At 48.5% G+C, this 15,770-nt stretch overlaps 5 protein-coding genes across 5 annotated transcripts; 3 read left to right on the top strand and 2 right to left on the bottom strand.

Moving 5' to 3' along the window:
- Positions 1-242: 242 nt before the first annotated feature.
- FTJAE_2167 (uncharacterized protein) lies at positions 243-2,396 on the top strand (the record flags this gene model as incomplete). The annotated part of the gene is made up of 1 exon (XM_037348333.1): positions 243-2,396. One exon carries the CDS (start codon positions 243-245, stop codon positions 2,394-2,396), a length of 2,154 nt encoding a protein of 717 aa, XP_037210671.1.
- Positions 2,397-2,460: 64 nt separating this feature from the next.
- FTJAE_2168 (uncharacterized protein) lies at positions 2,461-9,780 on the bottom strand (the record flags this gene model as incomplete). Its single annotated transcript, XM_037348334.1, has 1 exon — positions 2,461-9,780. The coding sequence occupies one exon, from the start codon at positions 9,778-9,780 to the stop codon at positions 2,461-2,463; it is 7,320 nt and encodes a 2,439-aa protein (XP_037210672.1).
- A 1,205-nt stretch (positions 9,781-10,985) lies between these two features.
- FTJAE_2169 (sterigmatocystin biosynthesis peroxidase stcC) lies at positions 10,986-11,942 on the bottom strand (the record flags this gene model as incomplete). Its single annotated transcript, XM_037348335.1, has 4 exons — positions 10,986-11,143; positions 11,198-11,469; positions 11,516-11,759; positions 11,822-11,942. 4 exons carry the CDS (start codon positions 11,940-11,942, stop codon positions 10,986-10,988), a joined length of 795 nt encoding a protein of 264 aa, XP_037210673.1.
- A 966-nt stretch (positions 11,943-12,908) lies between these two features.
- FTJAE_2170 (uncharacterized protein) lies at positions 12,909-13,304 on the top strand (the record flags this gene model as incomplete). Its single annotated transcript, XM_037348337.1, has 1 exon — positions 12,909-13,304. The coding sequence occupies one exon, from the start codon at positions 12,909-12,911 to the stop codon at positions 13,302-13,304; it is 396 nt and encodes a 131-aa protein (XP_037210674.1).
- Positions 13,305-14,472: 1,168 nt separating this feature from the next.
- FTJAE_2171 (KES1) lies at positions 14,473-15,756 on the top strand (the record flags this gene model as incomplete). Its single annotated transcript, XM_037348338.1, has 1 exon — positions 14,473-15,756. The coding sequence occupies one exon, from the start codon at positions 14,473-14,475 to the stop codon at positions 15,754-15,756; it is 1,284 nt and encodes a 427-aa protein (XP_037210675.1).
- Positions 15,757-15,770: the final 14 nt, after the last annotated feature.

Consider the following 15,770-nt stretch of genomic DNA (forward strand, 5'->3'; position numbering starts at 1 on the left):
TAGCAAATGCACGCAGACTGAACAGGATGTTCTACCATGTGTGATAGTACCCGTGGGCGCACTGTGAGGGGTACTCATGGTCCAGACTCTCGCACTATCGATTTACTGCAGAAGACCCTGCTCATCGTATCCGAAGGCCATTGAACCACTGATATCCTCTGCATTCTTATTGAGAATGGAATACTGCCGACTTATCCATCTGGGCCATATCGTAAAGCTCAAGTCAGTGCAACTTGATAGCCATGGTCAGAAACTGGTATGAGCCTGACGGCTTCGATGCCAACGACAAGCCATACGTCTACAGTGGCCCACCGAAGGACAGAAATGACCTCACGTCTATCAGCCTCCTAGCTAGTGATCCAGTGCCTCTGGAAAGATACACGACGCCCACTGAGATTCCTGTTCTCGATGCCGTCTGCGCCGCATTTCGATTTCTGGCCTACTCCGGTGACAATGGCCACCTCGTCACTACGCCGTCTAGACGGTTCATCTATTACAATGCCAGAGCCTTGGCGAAGATGGACGATGCGAATGATCATACGCAATGGCCTGGTCGAGTTTACAACAGACCCGTGGGGATACGCGAGGCTTTGAGAGCTGTGACTCATTATGGTGCCTCACTAGAGTCCAGCGCTCCGTGGGTTGTTGAGGAGGACTTTGATTATGGCCATGACGTTGTATGGGCCATCAACGAACGGCCTACAGATCTGGCCTATAATGAAGCTTCAAAAGGGCCTATTCTTGAGTCATATCGTCTCGACCACTACCGGCCAGAAGAGGTGAACACCATGGACGATCTTGAGTTAACAGCCTTGGGAACTTTAACTTTATCCAAAGTCAAATTGTGTATTGCAGAAGGATATCCAGTCATCTTTGCCTTTCATCTTTTCTGGGACTCGTTCAAGTTCGTTAAGGCCGCACAGTCTGGAGATCAGGGATACCCAACGATAGAGATGATTCCAGTAGCGAGACGACTCGCTGGTCCGCGTAAGGAACACACGACACAGGCTGCACTGATAGTCGCCTTTGACCACGTCAAGAGACGCGTCCTGGTCCGAAGCATGATGGAGTCAATCTCATTTTTTTGGATGCCATATGAATGGATAATCGATGCTCGGGCTACGGAAAGCTTTTGGATGCTCAGGAACTCAGGAAGACGAGACAGAAAGGAGATAGACAACTCTTCCGACGACAAGTGGTATAATTGGGAAAGCCTCGGCTCTTGGACCTTGAATCGTATTCCAGGGTCCCATGACGTGAGCCAACTTCCCAATGCTTCAATTGCAGTCATCTCTCGGCAAGAGGGACATCTAGACGTTTTCTGGATCTCGGCGCATTGTACTGTTGAGCGAGCATATCGTGGCCCTTCGGATAAAGAGTGGAAACTAGAAACAGTACCTCTAGACTTTCCACCAGGGGAAGATAGAGAACGAGAGGCAGAAGCCAAAGTTCCGTTGCCGGGTGCTATAGTCGCTGTATCAGCACACAATGAGAAGCTCGATATATTTTGGATGACCAAGAATGGAGCAATATGCAATGGCTCCTGGCAACAGGTTGAGCCCAAATGGTATACACGACGTGTTCTTCAAGAGCAAGACGGCGTGGCTCAGCCTCGAGCCGGATTGGCCGCAACCATTGGTCAGAGAGACAACTCCTCTAAAGACAAGATCAATGTTTATTGTGTTGGACCCGATGGCTCGATCAAGAACATTGCTACAACGAGGAGCTGGTCAGGTACAGATACAGTCACAATTGTTTCTGGGCCGGGAACTGCTTATCAATACACCAGTATATCAGCAGTGGCGGTTGACGATTATCTTGGAGGCGATAGTTCCGTCCGCCTGATAGAGTCAGTCGCTTGGATAACCCCTGACGGATTAGTAACCGGAAAGAGACTGGCAAAAGATACTTCATGGGTCAACATTTGGGAAATTAATGGAGAAGCAAAAATTGCTCGCAAGTATTCACATATTGCAACTACCTATGGCGTGGCCAGCGAGGGGGTCCTGTTATTTTTCAGCTATACTAATCTCCAGGGGAATGTGAGCAGAGACCTTGCCTATTTTGATTTCGACGACGATACTCCATATGAGCGTTACTATGAAGACGTAGGCTCTAAAGAAGAACAAATGGCTCAGGAATTTTCCGATATCAAGGCTGTCTCGTGGAAACAGAACGGAAAATGGACTGACCTATTTCTGTGGCAGAACCAAGGGGGCAAAGTCTGGATGAAGAGAAGTGGAGGTGGAGCAGACACTATACTGTTAAATGACAACCGTGTCGTTCGGAAGGGAAGCCCATTTGGATCTGGTATATATGGAGGAAAGCCCATCGTGGCTATGAAGCTTGAGGACGGATTCATTGGAGTCGGTTACTGGGGTACCTTGAACTTTTGACATACATTCACAGTATCATTTGACTGTTCTGTAAGATGCTGGTATGGCATATCAATTGTACGGCCTATTCTAGTGAAACCCTTGGAGCAACGTGTGAGAAGTGAGCTAGGTCTTTGGCATATCTCAAAGGTACGTCACTCCTGAGACTGGCCGGTGACTTGAACTTCCGAATACCCATCCATTGATCAACAATATATGACCTCCGAGCATTTCGCTTCTTGAGAGCCTCTAGCTCTTCCACTCGTTTATTGCTCCCCATAAGTGCCTCTCTAGCGTTTTCGAACTCTGCTTCCGGATTCTCTTCATTCGCTCTCGGTTTTGCGTCGAGGCCATTATCTCGAGTTGGGTCGTTGTTGAAGGAAGCATGGACAGGCTCCGACCGCCCGACTTTGCTGAACTGTATGACTCGAGGGTTGTCGCTCGACCATCGAGCCATGGGAGCTTGGATACTCAGTCCCGTTGCATGCGTCACTGTGCTCTCGGAAGCTCCATACAGCATGTTATTGGGATTGCTGTTGAATGGGCCCCAGAGAGATTTTGGTAGCTGCTCGTAAATGACCTCGAAGGTGAAGCCGTGCACCAAGGATCCGCTGTTATTAGTCACAGAGACATCGATATTGGCTTTGAAACCAGCTGAAGTTGCAGGAAGTTGCATAGGTCGTGCAAGAATCTTCTCGCCAGTCTTTTTCTCATAATCCTTTGCCCCAGTAAATTCTATCCTGGTCGTAGGCATCCGAGAGGCAATACTAAACGCAAACGATCCTCCACGAACTAGCCAAGTAGAGTCTGGGGTCTGTGCCTCTGTCGGAGCTTGTCTGGGGACTATACCCCCAGATTCAAGTGAAAACACATGACTAAACTTATCGTTCTTGAGTACGATGGACATGAACTCATTAAACTCCAGCGCCTTATCCTGTACTCTATGATCACCAAACTTGACCTTGATGACCATAACAGTTACGTCGAATTCGACTGTACCAGCAAATGGCGGTCCACTGATGTACAAGTCGGCACCCATAGAGATGTGAAGCTTCTTGCGTGCGATCCAGGCATCAACTTCGTACCACAGACTCGCAGATACATGGAAGTAAACATCGTAGTGAAGGGGATGCAGCCAGAGTATGAGGTCGGTACGGAAGTCGAAGTTAGCGCCACACGACCACTTCTCGAACTGGACTTGCACTGCTAATCCGGCCATGATAGCGTCGGGAGTCACAGCTGCATAAGCCTGGCCGTCGAGGGTAAGATACTTGGTGTCTCCGTAACTCCATTGGAGTCTCATTCGAGGAGGAGCAGATGGATAGTGACTTGGGGCTTGAAATTTGGGGTGCCAGCCTCCGATAGTGATGCACCAATCTCCAGCCTGGGGACTCGGACCGAACCACGCCCCAACAGCAAACCCTCCTGAAAGGACACAGTCATCGAACAAGATGAACGAGCCATCAGCAATCCTACCCTCGAAAAGCATGAAGCCGCGCGATATGTCGATACTGCCTTGGAAATTGATCCTGATGGCTGCAAGTGCCTTACCGGGCTTTGCATCGCGTGGGAACTGAGCAGATGCAATACCCACGATAGCCATCTCACCGGCGCTAGGATCAAGCGGGATAGTCAAGACAGCTCTGACGTCTATGAGCTCACAAGCCGTGCCTGAGACACCAGCCGCAACCCAGTTTGCACCATTTGTCTCGGTCATGTACTTTATGTCTCCTGTCCCCCGAAGCCTCTCAAACATGATCATCGGATCGACGTCGGGGGACACAAGCAACGGAAATTTGTGTATGTCAGTGATAGATGGTATCTCGAGCTTCGAACCGAATCCAAAGCCCCCGCTGATGCCAGAGAGTTCGACAAGGCCTGTCTTGACCATGGGCCCATTGAGCATCGCGTAGGCCATGAGGGAGACAAACTCTTCCTGTTGGCTCTTGACGTTCTTGTAAGAGCCAAACCCGACAAATTGGTACTTCTTGAGCTTGACACTGACTCCGCCCTCGAATCCTGTAACGGAGATGTCCTCTTCTTCGACCTTGATGCGGTGCAAAGTCCCAGCGACATTGAGGCTGGACCCGGTCATCGCAAGAGACAGTCCATCGAGACCCATATCAATGTCGAGATTTCCCCAATTACTTAGGTCTATCATTTCTCCACGCGGTAGATTGACGGACATGCTGAAGTTGATCAACTCCCCATCGAAAGGCCCAACAGTCATACGTGCCGTGAACTTGACTTTGATCCTTTGTCGCTTGGCATCATATTCGAGGCCAATGTTTGTGATGTTGACACCGTTGACTCTCTTGTTGACTTTCTTCATCTCCGGGGCTTCCGGGTTCTCTTCCTCCTCCGAGATCACAATCATCTTGCCTGAAGGGTCGTCTTTCTTCTTGCTCTTCCTGGGTTTTGTAGCAAGAATGACCTCGCCATTTTCGAGCAGCATGAATGATATTCCTTGGCTGAAAGCTGGGCCTGGGGCGGAACGATTCAACCTGAGGAGTTGCTGATTTTTGAAAGTGGCAACACTGTTCAGCTTGTCTACCTCCTCGGGCAAGATGTCACTGTTGGTCCAATATATCTGAGTAGAAAATGGCTGTTCCATCTGACCGATAAGTGGTAATGGCGGTGGTCGCGGAAGGGTATTGACTGCAAGTTTGAGTAGTGTCTTCCATGGCAGTGTGTCCTCTTTCTTTGCATCATCTGGTCGAGTCCTAGTTCTTGCAAGTTGCACAGTAACAGACCCCAAAGTGAAGCTCAACGAGACAGTGATGACAGAATTTCCCTCTCCTTTGTGGCGACTTAAAGACATTCCAAACTGTGAGTTCTTGAGCTTAATCACTGCCTCCGAAATGAACGTGGGTAAAGCGTCTTCGATCGATTCGCCAACAAGCCACTCCAAGATGGGCTTGACTTTCACTTCGTCCTCCTTGATGTGTTGCAGTTTGGCGTCCAGCTCCAAAGCGTCCTTTGCGTCGACATATTCTATTGTCATCTCAGCAGACTTCGCAATTGTGAATTTGCTCGAAACCAAGGCTGAGAAAGGCTTCTCAGTTCGAGCCTTGTTATAGTCAACGTCAACGTAGATGTAGTCCATAGACATATCCCAATCAGACAGAGTAACACTGGCCATCTCGACATGCACGCCCAGCTCAGCAAACTTGAGGCCTAATTTATCCTTATCAACAAACTTTCCTTTGATGCCGGCCACGGCAATGGTAAACTCCGGGCATCCTTCTGGTCGCGGTATCTTAACGTCGTTGATTCCTACTGCGGCGAGGAGAGCCATGAGCCCGAGTTCTCTCTGGCCTTTCTGCAACGTGATTGCGAATTCGACAGAGCGATCTTTGGTCGTTGGGTTTGTCGATGTTGCAAGGCTGATGTTCGTTTGAACACCTTCAATTATGAATCCTGCAAACACATCAAGCTTGCTTGCGACTTTGCTATACTCAACTGTGATAGAGCCCACAGTAAAAGGATCTGTGTCCGTCGCTGAGGGAAGTTTCAGAGTCGCACCATTCTTCATCTCTAGCTTGAATGATGACGGGGAGCCTGTGCTGACATCCAGAGACATTTCTACACTCTTGATTTCTAGGCTGGCTAATGCTGAGTGAAGCGGACTGTCGACGCCACGAATCAGAAAATGCAAGACATCCGCCACCTTCATAGGTGATCCTGTGATAGGGGTGATGGAAGCTGTCATTTCCTTCTTTCCACCGTCATACTTGACGGTTATCACGGAGTTGATGTTCAGCAGCAAAGCAGAAAGCTCAAAGGAAACGGCTGATTCGGTATTGCTCTCTTTGCCCCGTTGCCAGGATACCGAGACCGCGATATCTTGCATTTTAAAAGGTTCAACCACCAACTCCTTGACTCGAAACTTGGCAGTGGAGGCCATCATTGTGATGGGACCATCCTTAGGCTTTTTGAACTTTGCATCGCAGTATGACAGCTCAACGGCAGTATTACCTGACAGGAATGGAATTTTTGGCAAGTCGCCGAGTCCAAAAATAGAGAATATATGGGCCAAAGTAAGGGAGTCGGGAGATGATATAACAATGAAGCCGAGGTCTTGTGCCGTTGGAAGACCAACCGAGACCTTAATCTCCTTCTGCAGTGCTGTACTTCGAAAGGTGGCTTCTCCCTTCGCTTGGATCTCTTGCTTTCCAAAGTTTTCAACTTTGACAGCCACATCTACCAATGACAATGAGCCAGGTAAAAGCTCAAGGATTGGTACGTAAAGCTCAAAGTCCCATTCTTGGAATTCCCACTTGCCCTTGACCCTGTCCACAGAAAGACCGGCCTGCCTGACTTGCACAGAGTTGAATGCATTACCCAAGAAGGGTATGTTGCTGATCTTGTCGGATAAGCTGGTAAGGCCAATAACTTTGACAATATCAGTTATGGTTACCCCATGACTAGTAGATGTAATCCGAAACCGATAGTCGTAATCGCCCAGTCCTGTGAGGGGAATGGCGTCAAACTGAGCTGAGATTGTCGTTTCTGGCTCGCTTCGAACAGGGATATCCAAGTGCACACTCGTTGTAATTCTTGATGCTTCGACGCGAAGGGGATTCAGCACCCGAACAATGACGTCCCCCTTGATCTCCTTCGACGTTTCAGGTATTGGTAAGAAGGTCTTCCAGTCTGGGAACCCGGTGCGAACCCAGATGTCTGCTAGGTCGTACATATCAGTTTGGTCAATGGGCTGCCGGACAGAGAAGCCGATTTCTTCTATAGGCCCCTGAAAAGTCCCCATGGACGGAACAGAATCGCCAGGGAGGGGCTCGGTCTTTAACGGAATATTCCCCTGTAAGATCTTCTCTACTTTTCCCTCATCATTGACCAAAGCCATGGCGAGATCTTTGATAGATGTAAGACCCGTACTGAAAGAGACGATTGTGTCGTTCTCTAGCGACTTCCAAGCCATCCTGATCTCCAGGCCTGTTCTCTTCATGACCGCCTCGGATTCCACAGTGAGATGAACTTGTGAAGAGCCGCATTTGTCAATCTTGATAGTGATGTTTCTCAGTTCGAAGTCGAGTCCAGCCATGCTGATATCGACGAAATTTCGTTCACCATTCCCGGCCATTGGTTGATACAGAACGGCACTGACGACAGCTTTTCCATCAAGTGGGTGAGCGTCGACGATGGCTCTGGACTTATCGAGATCGGCTTTGAAGCTAGTGAATCCAGCCTTGATAAGCACTGCAGGAATTCTCTTGACTATGGCTATCAGGGTAGCTTTGTCTCGCAACAGTCTGCTCAGCGTATCGATAATATCCGGGTTGTTGCCGTCCTTCATTGGGTCACCAAGAACTTCAAATGCCTGTCGAAGAGGCATATCAGAGCTGGAAACCATCGTTGGCTCAGTGGATTGGGGTTGAGAGTAAGGTATTTGGGTCTGGTGCAAGGAGCTTGTCGAGCTTCGGTTCGGTTCCCCAGACCAAGTCCCTGATTGCATGAAATTTGTTTTCAGAACGAAAGACACTCCTACTAGGAAAGCATAGGAAGGCCTTCTGTCGAATCGAATCAATCCGCTGTCCCCCTTGAAGAAGGACATGCCGGAAAGGATATCCGTGATGCCAAACAAGTTCACTTTCGCAGCATCATGACCAACGAATTCGACTGTAACCCATCGGGAGGCGAGACCAAACTTTTCTGCTCGACAATTGATTGTGAACTGATTGTCGACTTTCATATCTCTTTCGTCTATCCAGACGGATTTTGGGCTATTGGGATCCGAGATGGCCCAGTTGAAGCCATTCGCATCATGTTGTAGGTAAAGGTAAAACCAAGAGAAGTTGGCAAAAACCTTGAGCTGGTACTCGTGAGTGTCGAGTATGCGATGAGGGTCGGTCTGTTCCAGTAGGACATGCAGATCCGTTCTTTGCTGGGCATCGTTGTCGTTGAACTGAATCTCCTGTGTGGCATCGTTCGTGTCACGCTCAGTCACGATCATGGCGCTATCCTTGCCTTGCGACGCGCCACTGAGAGACATGTAGGTACTGTGACTCAGATATGAGACCCTGAGATTTCCTGAGCAAAAAAGATCGTAAACTGATGCTGGACCCATGACGCTGGCAACCCTGGCAAGCTCATCCATGTCGAGGCTTTTCCCATTGGTGACATACAGCCGGGCAGTACGGTTATTCTCAAGAACTGCCAGAGCTAGTCCAACAAGTGTCTCAGACCGTGGGTGAAAATACTTTCGATTGGCGCTCACCACATACACGTCTGATGAGAAGAATGAATAGAAGTCGCAAGCCCTGCGGACATGAATGTATGTAAGGAACTCCGTAGTAGCCCGCTTGGTCAAGAAATAGTCCCACCCCGCAGTTGACTTCATTGCATTGTCGAGTGCGTCGTAATACTTCTCTATATAAGGAAGAAACGGAGGTTGGTCGTCATCCGCATCAACAATGACTGATTTATTTTCGGCTGGCCTGTACAAATACTTCAGTTGCGTTTCCTGAATCCGCTTCACCTTTTTCTCAAGATCTGAAAATTCCTTGTTGGTAAATTTCTTTAAACGGGTGGACAGATGTTTGGCCGCGGCCTTGGCCATTGTCTTGCTCTTTTGTATGAAAGGCATATGAGCAGTCCCTTTTTGTACCTTCAAAAGAAAGTAGATAAAGCCCACGGCCTTGGCACCCTTTGAAAAATACGGCTTGTATAGATCTTTCATGTTGTCGTCACGGCTCCCGTGGTGTTGGATCTTGTAGATTGCAAATCGGCGATTCGCCTCGTGCGGAAACAGTTGGTACATGTGATGAGAGATGATGTCGGCGTGGCTATCTCCCGTAAAGAATATTCCCATTTCATTGTTGGAGTTAGTTACGGCGGTATACATCAGAATGCTGCGTTTGTTTGTCGTCAGATTCTCGTTGTACTCCTTCTGGTTTGTGATGAGCCGATTTGCTGTTCTATAGTACCAGAGAATTCTTGGCATGTCTGGGAAGAGAGCCTTGATTGGACGAATTAAGTATGATCCCAGCGGATCTTGAGGACGAATAGTTGCCGAATCCATGTTCTTATTGATGCAGAGGTCGTGTATTCGCGCGTTGGCCGTCTCTGCCCCAGAACTGGGAGTTGGTATGAAGACATTATCCGTGAATGGAATTTGCCCCTCATCCAACGCCTGAAGATACCCGCCAAAATGGTCTTCATCGGGATGCGAGAAAACAACCCCAGCGAAGGTTTTGCCATCGCCCATGATTTCCCGGCAAGCGGACGCAAGGTATCGATGATATGGAGCTTCGGTATTGACACCAAATTCATAGTTTCTTGGACCACCGTCGACGAGGAAAAAGTTGCGCTGGTTGCCGACAGAATGTTCTAGGATCATAGCATCGCCACGACCGGCATAGATAACGTGAAGCGTAGGGGCAGACATTGGTTCCACGGCGGTTCGAGCAAAGAGGGAAGATAGTCAATTACGAAGCAGGATGGATCGAAACACCGTGTTAGCGTGCTTCTTTAGCTACCTATTGTACCGTAAACACCGAAGTCTTGGTGGAAGTCATGATGTCCGTGTAAATACATAGTGTAGAGTCTACAGTGTAACTTCCACTGCTGCTATTCCAGAAAAGCTCGCCTGCATTGAGACTATCGATTTTACGCGCTGTTATTCCTAGACACAGTGTTGTCCTTTAATTCGCTACTGCACCAAATGGTAAGCCGAGCTAACCCAGTTCTATCAGTAGCGCTAGCAGCCATGGACAGGGGTTCAAGGGCGGAATTAACAATGCGCTCAGGCTCGCTTTGAAGGCAAAGGTAAGCCAGTCTGGATGATGGGCACTGGCCCATCGAAAGAAGACTTCGCTTCTGTATGCTATCAACGGTAACAACAACATACTCAAGGTGAGAAATGTTGATCACAGGGCAGCTGGCCTGGCTTCCATCGATATCACTCCAATGATCCGCGCTCGCCAGATGGCCTAGGTGCCATCCGATGAGTGGCGGAAAGACTGGGACGATAACGATGATGGCCCAGTCATAATGAAGCAGCCTCCACCTGACTTTTGAACCACAGGCTAACCAAGTACAGGGTGATAGGGAGGGATTCGGCATTTCTTTTGGCCCGCGTAGGGGAGGAAAGAAAAGACAGGACCTTGATCCTAAATAATAAAAAGACTTAGGTAAACTTATTTAGATTCAGTATATTCTTACTAGGCTTAGGGTAACTTTTACTGTATTTATTTTAATACCCTAATATAAGGTTCGCTGTTTTCTTGCCCCCCGAGGCCCGCCTTCGCTTAGCTTCTGACTCCGTAACGACGATGCCATTGCGATGCTTTTCGGTATTGTAAGTCTGAATATCCAGTTGATTTTGGGTATCTTTACTTGTTCTCTTTGCTCAATCGGTGTTTCTGAATTTGTTTTTATCTACTTGGACACAGCATCGGTTTTGTTTCGGTCGACGATTTTTCAGTATCTGCTTTTACTACACGGTAGTATATATAGAACGCCATTTCTACTTAACCACCGTCATAACGCCCGCAGAAACTTTCGCTAATATTCTACCGATTAAGTCAAGGGTGAGCCAGCGCCCTTGAATCAATTCGAACGTCCTACGCTCACGTACCACTAACAGCTGATCTACAAAACCAGTTTACGGCCATAGGCATCAGTCTTGATATCGCGACGGGCAACACCAGCGGCCTGCATGAGCTTCCTCGTGAACTCAATGCGCTCAGTTCCTCGCATGATTGTAGGTCGTCGCTGCCACCCAATCTCGGTCGGCATGCGCTCGTTCTCTGCAAAATAACACCACGTCAGCTTCATCATACCAGAAAAGGGAAGAAACATACTTAGCCAGTACTCGATAAACTTCTTCTCCACCGTGCCGGTGGTGCCATCAGCCATGATCTCAAAGAAGGACGCCATCTCGCCCCAGCTGAAGCCATCAGCTAGCTTAGACAGCGAGTGCTCGGGGTTGGTCTTCTTGGATGTAGCCAGGCGGCCCATTCTAGCTTTGGCGACTTGCTCCACTGTCATCAGATCGTCTGGGAAGTAGGTAAGGGACTCGGCCCAGACGGTCTCGTTGAAGGGGTTCGGATCGGCAAAGAATGCGTCGGAGCGACTACCAAGGTCAGTCCCTGTTGGAATATGATAGTTAAATGATATACCTGAGAGAAATGTCATGCTCGAGGATGTTGTGGCGACCGAGATCAGCCAGATCGAAGCTGCGAGTGTTGGGGTACTTGGGACTGGTCTTGATAGCTTGCGTGAAAAGGATAACAGCATCCAAGTTCTCAATGTTGTAGCCGGTAAGCATACCGTCCTTGAGAATGTCGAGTGTGATGTTCTTGCCGTCGCGAGGGATGTACCCATGGTTGGCCAAAGTGTTGAGTCCGGGACAGGGACCACGGGCTCCATCAAACAGTCAGTATAAGGCATAGATGATACAGATACTCTCCATTGCGGTTACTCACAGGCGTCTGCAGTTGGAGCAATCCACTCCTGAGGAACAAACTGGCGGGTGGACAAAAACTGGGGATGGGCGAGCGTGTGCACAGCCGCGCTGGCGGCGGCAATCAAGGAAGAGAACTTCATAATGAAGGAGAATAAAGTTCTATGCAGAAAGAAAATAAACCTGGCGTTGAGCCTCTTGATACTGGGGCTTTTCAGTGGTAACAAGAGCACCATACCGTGTCTTATATACTCGTCACTTCGCACTTCTTACATTTCACGACTGTTGCCTCTCCCCACCATCCTCGTTTCATCTACACAAGGAGACAATCTCAAGTCCTGCACAAAGAAGAAAAGAGGCAGAAATACAAACCGCAAAGCATCGTCAGTACCGAGATCCTCGACTCAGCCAGTCTCACGATTGGTAATGAGAGGGTCATCATTGACTGCTTGAGATGCGACTGGCTGAACCAGGTCTGAGCACTATTCGCGAATGTTTCTAGATCGAGTAAAGTTGCGGTTATGCTTATGCTCTCTGTTTGGTTTAAATTGAAACGCCACTAAGTCCTGAAACTTTTACTAGAGCCCAAACGCCAAGAAAAAGAAGCAACTCTGCCTTAGAAAACAACCGAGGTTGAAGGTGATTTTTTAAGACCTGGATATTTGGTTATGTTATTAATTAAACACGACAACCGCGAATCGGCAAATGACTTTAACGTATCTCTGGGAAGCGCAGCAGTCCCAAAGTCTTCCTGTAAGAATTGACCGTTGGCAATTGTATCTAGAGTTGAGAGGTTCAGTTCTGGACTGTCGTGCTAAAATCAGCCGCATTGCTTACTTTTTTCAGAAGCGGAGAGTCATGATAAGGACAGATTAGTTAGCCGATGCTGAAAGAAGTGCTCCTAGCGCCGCCTTTAAGCAGTAGTCACATACAAGGGCTGCGGGGTTTGCAGAGATGACTCAGAGCATTCAACCAAGGTAATACATAGAATCTTCACTTTACATTTCTTCTTTATTATTTAAGAAACCCCAGTACGTTGAAGTATCATACCAAAAGCCCCGACAACGGTTAATAAGACCAAACCGCCAACACAAAAGCAGCAAGTCACCATGTCTACTGTGCTTTCAGCCCGCGGCGACAGTGCCGTCACCACCTCTTACAATAAATCCCAAACTCAAGGCAGCATGGCCATAGGACCCCCATCTGCTACTGATCTATCCGCTTGGATGTACTTGCCCATATATGGCGACATTCCTGGCAAGTCCCTAGACCAGCTCATGGTCGATTTCGCATCGGAAGCTGCAACTATCAAGACTGTGGCGGTGCACCATGGCAGAGAAAAGGTATTGGAGGAGCGGGAGCTTGGAAAGAGACAGGCTTTTAGTATTCCTGTGTGTTCTAGGGAGATTAGTTCTACAGATGAAGGGCTTACGGTCTCGATTGAGGTGGAGTTTGAGACGGCTGAGGCGTGGTTGTCTCTTAGTTCTGTCTCTGTCGCGTTTTGAGTACATTCATCAAGAGTATCCTTCAAGGAGCTTATTACTTATAGCAGACATTGGAAACTCCACAACTTACTTACTATCCCCTGTGTTTAGAGTTACCTAGCTATAATGAAGATCTTTTGTTACTCATTTGCGTACCGGCCTCTTAGCATAACTCACCTTGTGATCTACGCAATTAACAGGCATTAGCTTGGGAACCACCAAGACATCGTTGGACTTGTCTCAGCCATTTGCTGTAGCTATGCACATCCATGGTCCTACTTGTGGAAGATATCTTCATCCCTCTGTTCGCTTCAACAGGCTTACTGTGCATCTGAGAGCAGCAAAAGCACTGGTATCTACTACCGGTAGCACCAGGGCTACATATCCCGATTATCATGCCGCTTTCGCCAACTCTTCATGTCTATCGCGGCCAAGCTGAGATAGGCAGAAAGGCCCAAAGCAGTATGAGCGCGATGTAGAGCACCCTATCACGACACTATCTGATCCGCCTACACACTGGCATCCGCAGCGGAAGCTACAGAACGAACTGCCTTTCTCGCCTACAGATTGATCAGCGACAAATCTTATCCTGCAAACGCGTTATTGAGCCTGTCAAACATATATGAATCTGGATAGCCTCAGCCATCACTGTAGGCGTGTAGCGAGATGTAAACATGACCTGGTTCTAGCAACAAGCTGGATATCCCGGGGAGTCAACTCTGTTCCTTCGGAGATCTGAGACGCGTGGGTTACGTCAAGATTGACGAGACAGTAAGCGCAGGTATTTCGATGGGCAGTATAGTTAGGCCAACTACGTAGATAGGTTTATGCCATGAAGGCAGAATTATCTCTGTTTGCGTGTAAATGGGGCTGTGTGACGAATTGCACATGCTCGAGACAGAGTCACTACGTAGAGAAGAATAAAAGCACATGAAATGATGCCTCCTTCAGCGCAAATAGCGGAGCCCAACCTAATTCTCTAGCGTGCGATTGGTCTCTTCGCTTCATTCTTAGCGAGTGCGATAGTGGGCTGTGCCGTTAACCGCTTCTCGATACGTAGGCCAATGTCAATGACGTCAAGACCCTGATCATCGATATCCAGCACCTAATCTCAGATCCCGTTATTTCCATGAGCTGTCTTTCAATTCATCTTAATAACCCATTGTTGAAGCTGTTTTTGTTATAGAGAATGCATCAATCTAACGAACCAGATAATTCCTTGGCACCACCACCACGAGAAACACCATCACCACCGGATATACCACCATTCTCATCAAGATCAATGGCTGACGTCGGTACCGATTCCGGAAATCTCTTCCGTCTCAAAGATGTCCTCACTTATTTCGCCGCTGTCAAGGGGGACCTGTCAAACGTCACAGCTCCTCCCTTCATCCTCGCTCCTAAATCAGCCATTGAGATTCCAGCTGCTTGGGCTTGTCACCATGATCTCTTTCTTCAACCTGCTGATGAACCTGACGCTGGAGTGAGGGCTCTGTTACTGGCGAAGAATTACATCTGCAGTCTCAAGCAGCTTGTGAATGCGGATTCTCCGGATGCCGCCAAGAAACCATTAAACCCGTTCCTTGGTGAATTATTCCTCGGCTCATATTCCGACAAGTCTGGGTCGAAATCGGAATTGGTCATTGAGCAGGTATCACACCACCCGCCTGTAACAGCATGTTCTGTATATAACAAGGAGCGTGGTATGTCATCGATTGGCTTCGCGGGCCAGGAAACATCCTTCAGCCTCGTCAGTGGCGTCACCGTGCGTCCGACAGGTTGTGCAATTATCCAAGACCACAAGCATAATGAGCAAAGTCTCATGACGATGCCAACAATATTGGTCAAGGGCGTGACGACGGGTAATCCATATCCAGAGATGGAAGGCCCAGCATACATCGCCAGCTCGAGCGGTTACTTGACGAAAATCGGATTCCACGGCAAGGGGAGACTTGGGTACGGTCAGAAGAACCAGGTCGTCGCTGAAGTATTTGCTCCGAATGACAAGGATCACCCGCTGTATCGCATCACGGGCCAATGGACTGGAGAGATCAAAGTTGAGGACTCTTCAAAAACGACGCTAGAGGAATTTCACGTCGACAAGATCCCAATCTCACCTCTCAGAGTCGCGCCCGTAGAAGAGCAAACACCCTGGGAGTCTCGTCGGGCTTGGTTTAAGGTTACGCAAGCTATCAAGCAACACAACATCGAAAAGGTGTATGCTCACAAGAGCACGTTGGAAGAGTCGCAAAGAAGGCGACGAGTTGAAGAGGAGAGAACAGGCAAGCAATGGAATCGTCTGTTCTTTACTCAAATCCCCAAGGGCGACGAGACGCTTGAGTCGTTAGTGTCAAAGGTTCCTGAGAAATTAAGCATACTCGATTTTACAAAGACGGGGGGCGCTTGGAGATTTATTGGGGCTGATAGAGCGGAGGAGGTGAAACGGCATTTGAGTCGCGACAGTTTACCATAGCGTTGTTACAAGCA

The sequence above is a fragment of the Fusarium tjaetaba genome (genome assembly GCF_013396195.1).
Source record: "Fusarium tjaetaba strain NRRL 66243 chromosome Unknown NRRL66243_c0000040, whole genome shotgun sequence".
NCBI lineage: Eukaryota > Fungi > Ascomycota > Sordariomycetes > Hypocreales > Nectriaceae > Fusarium > Fusarium tjaetaba.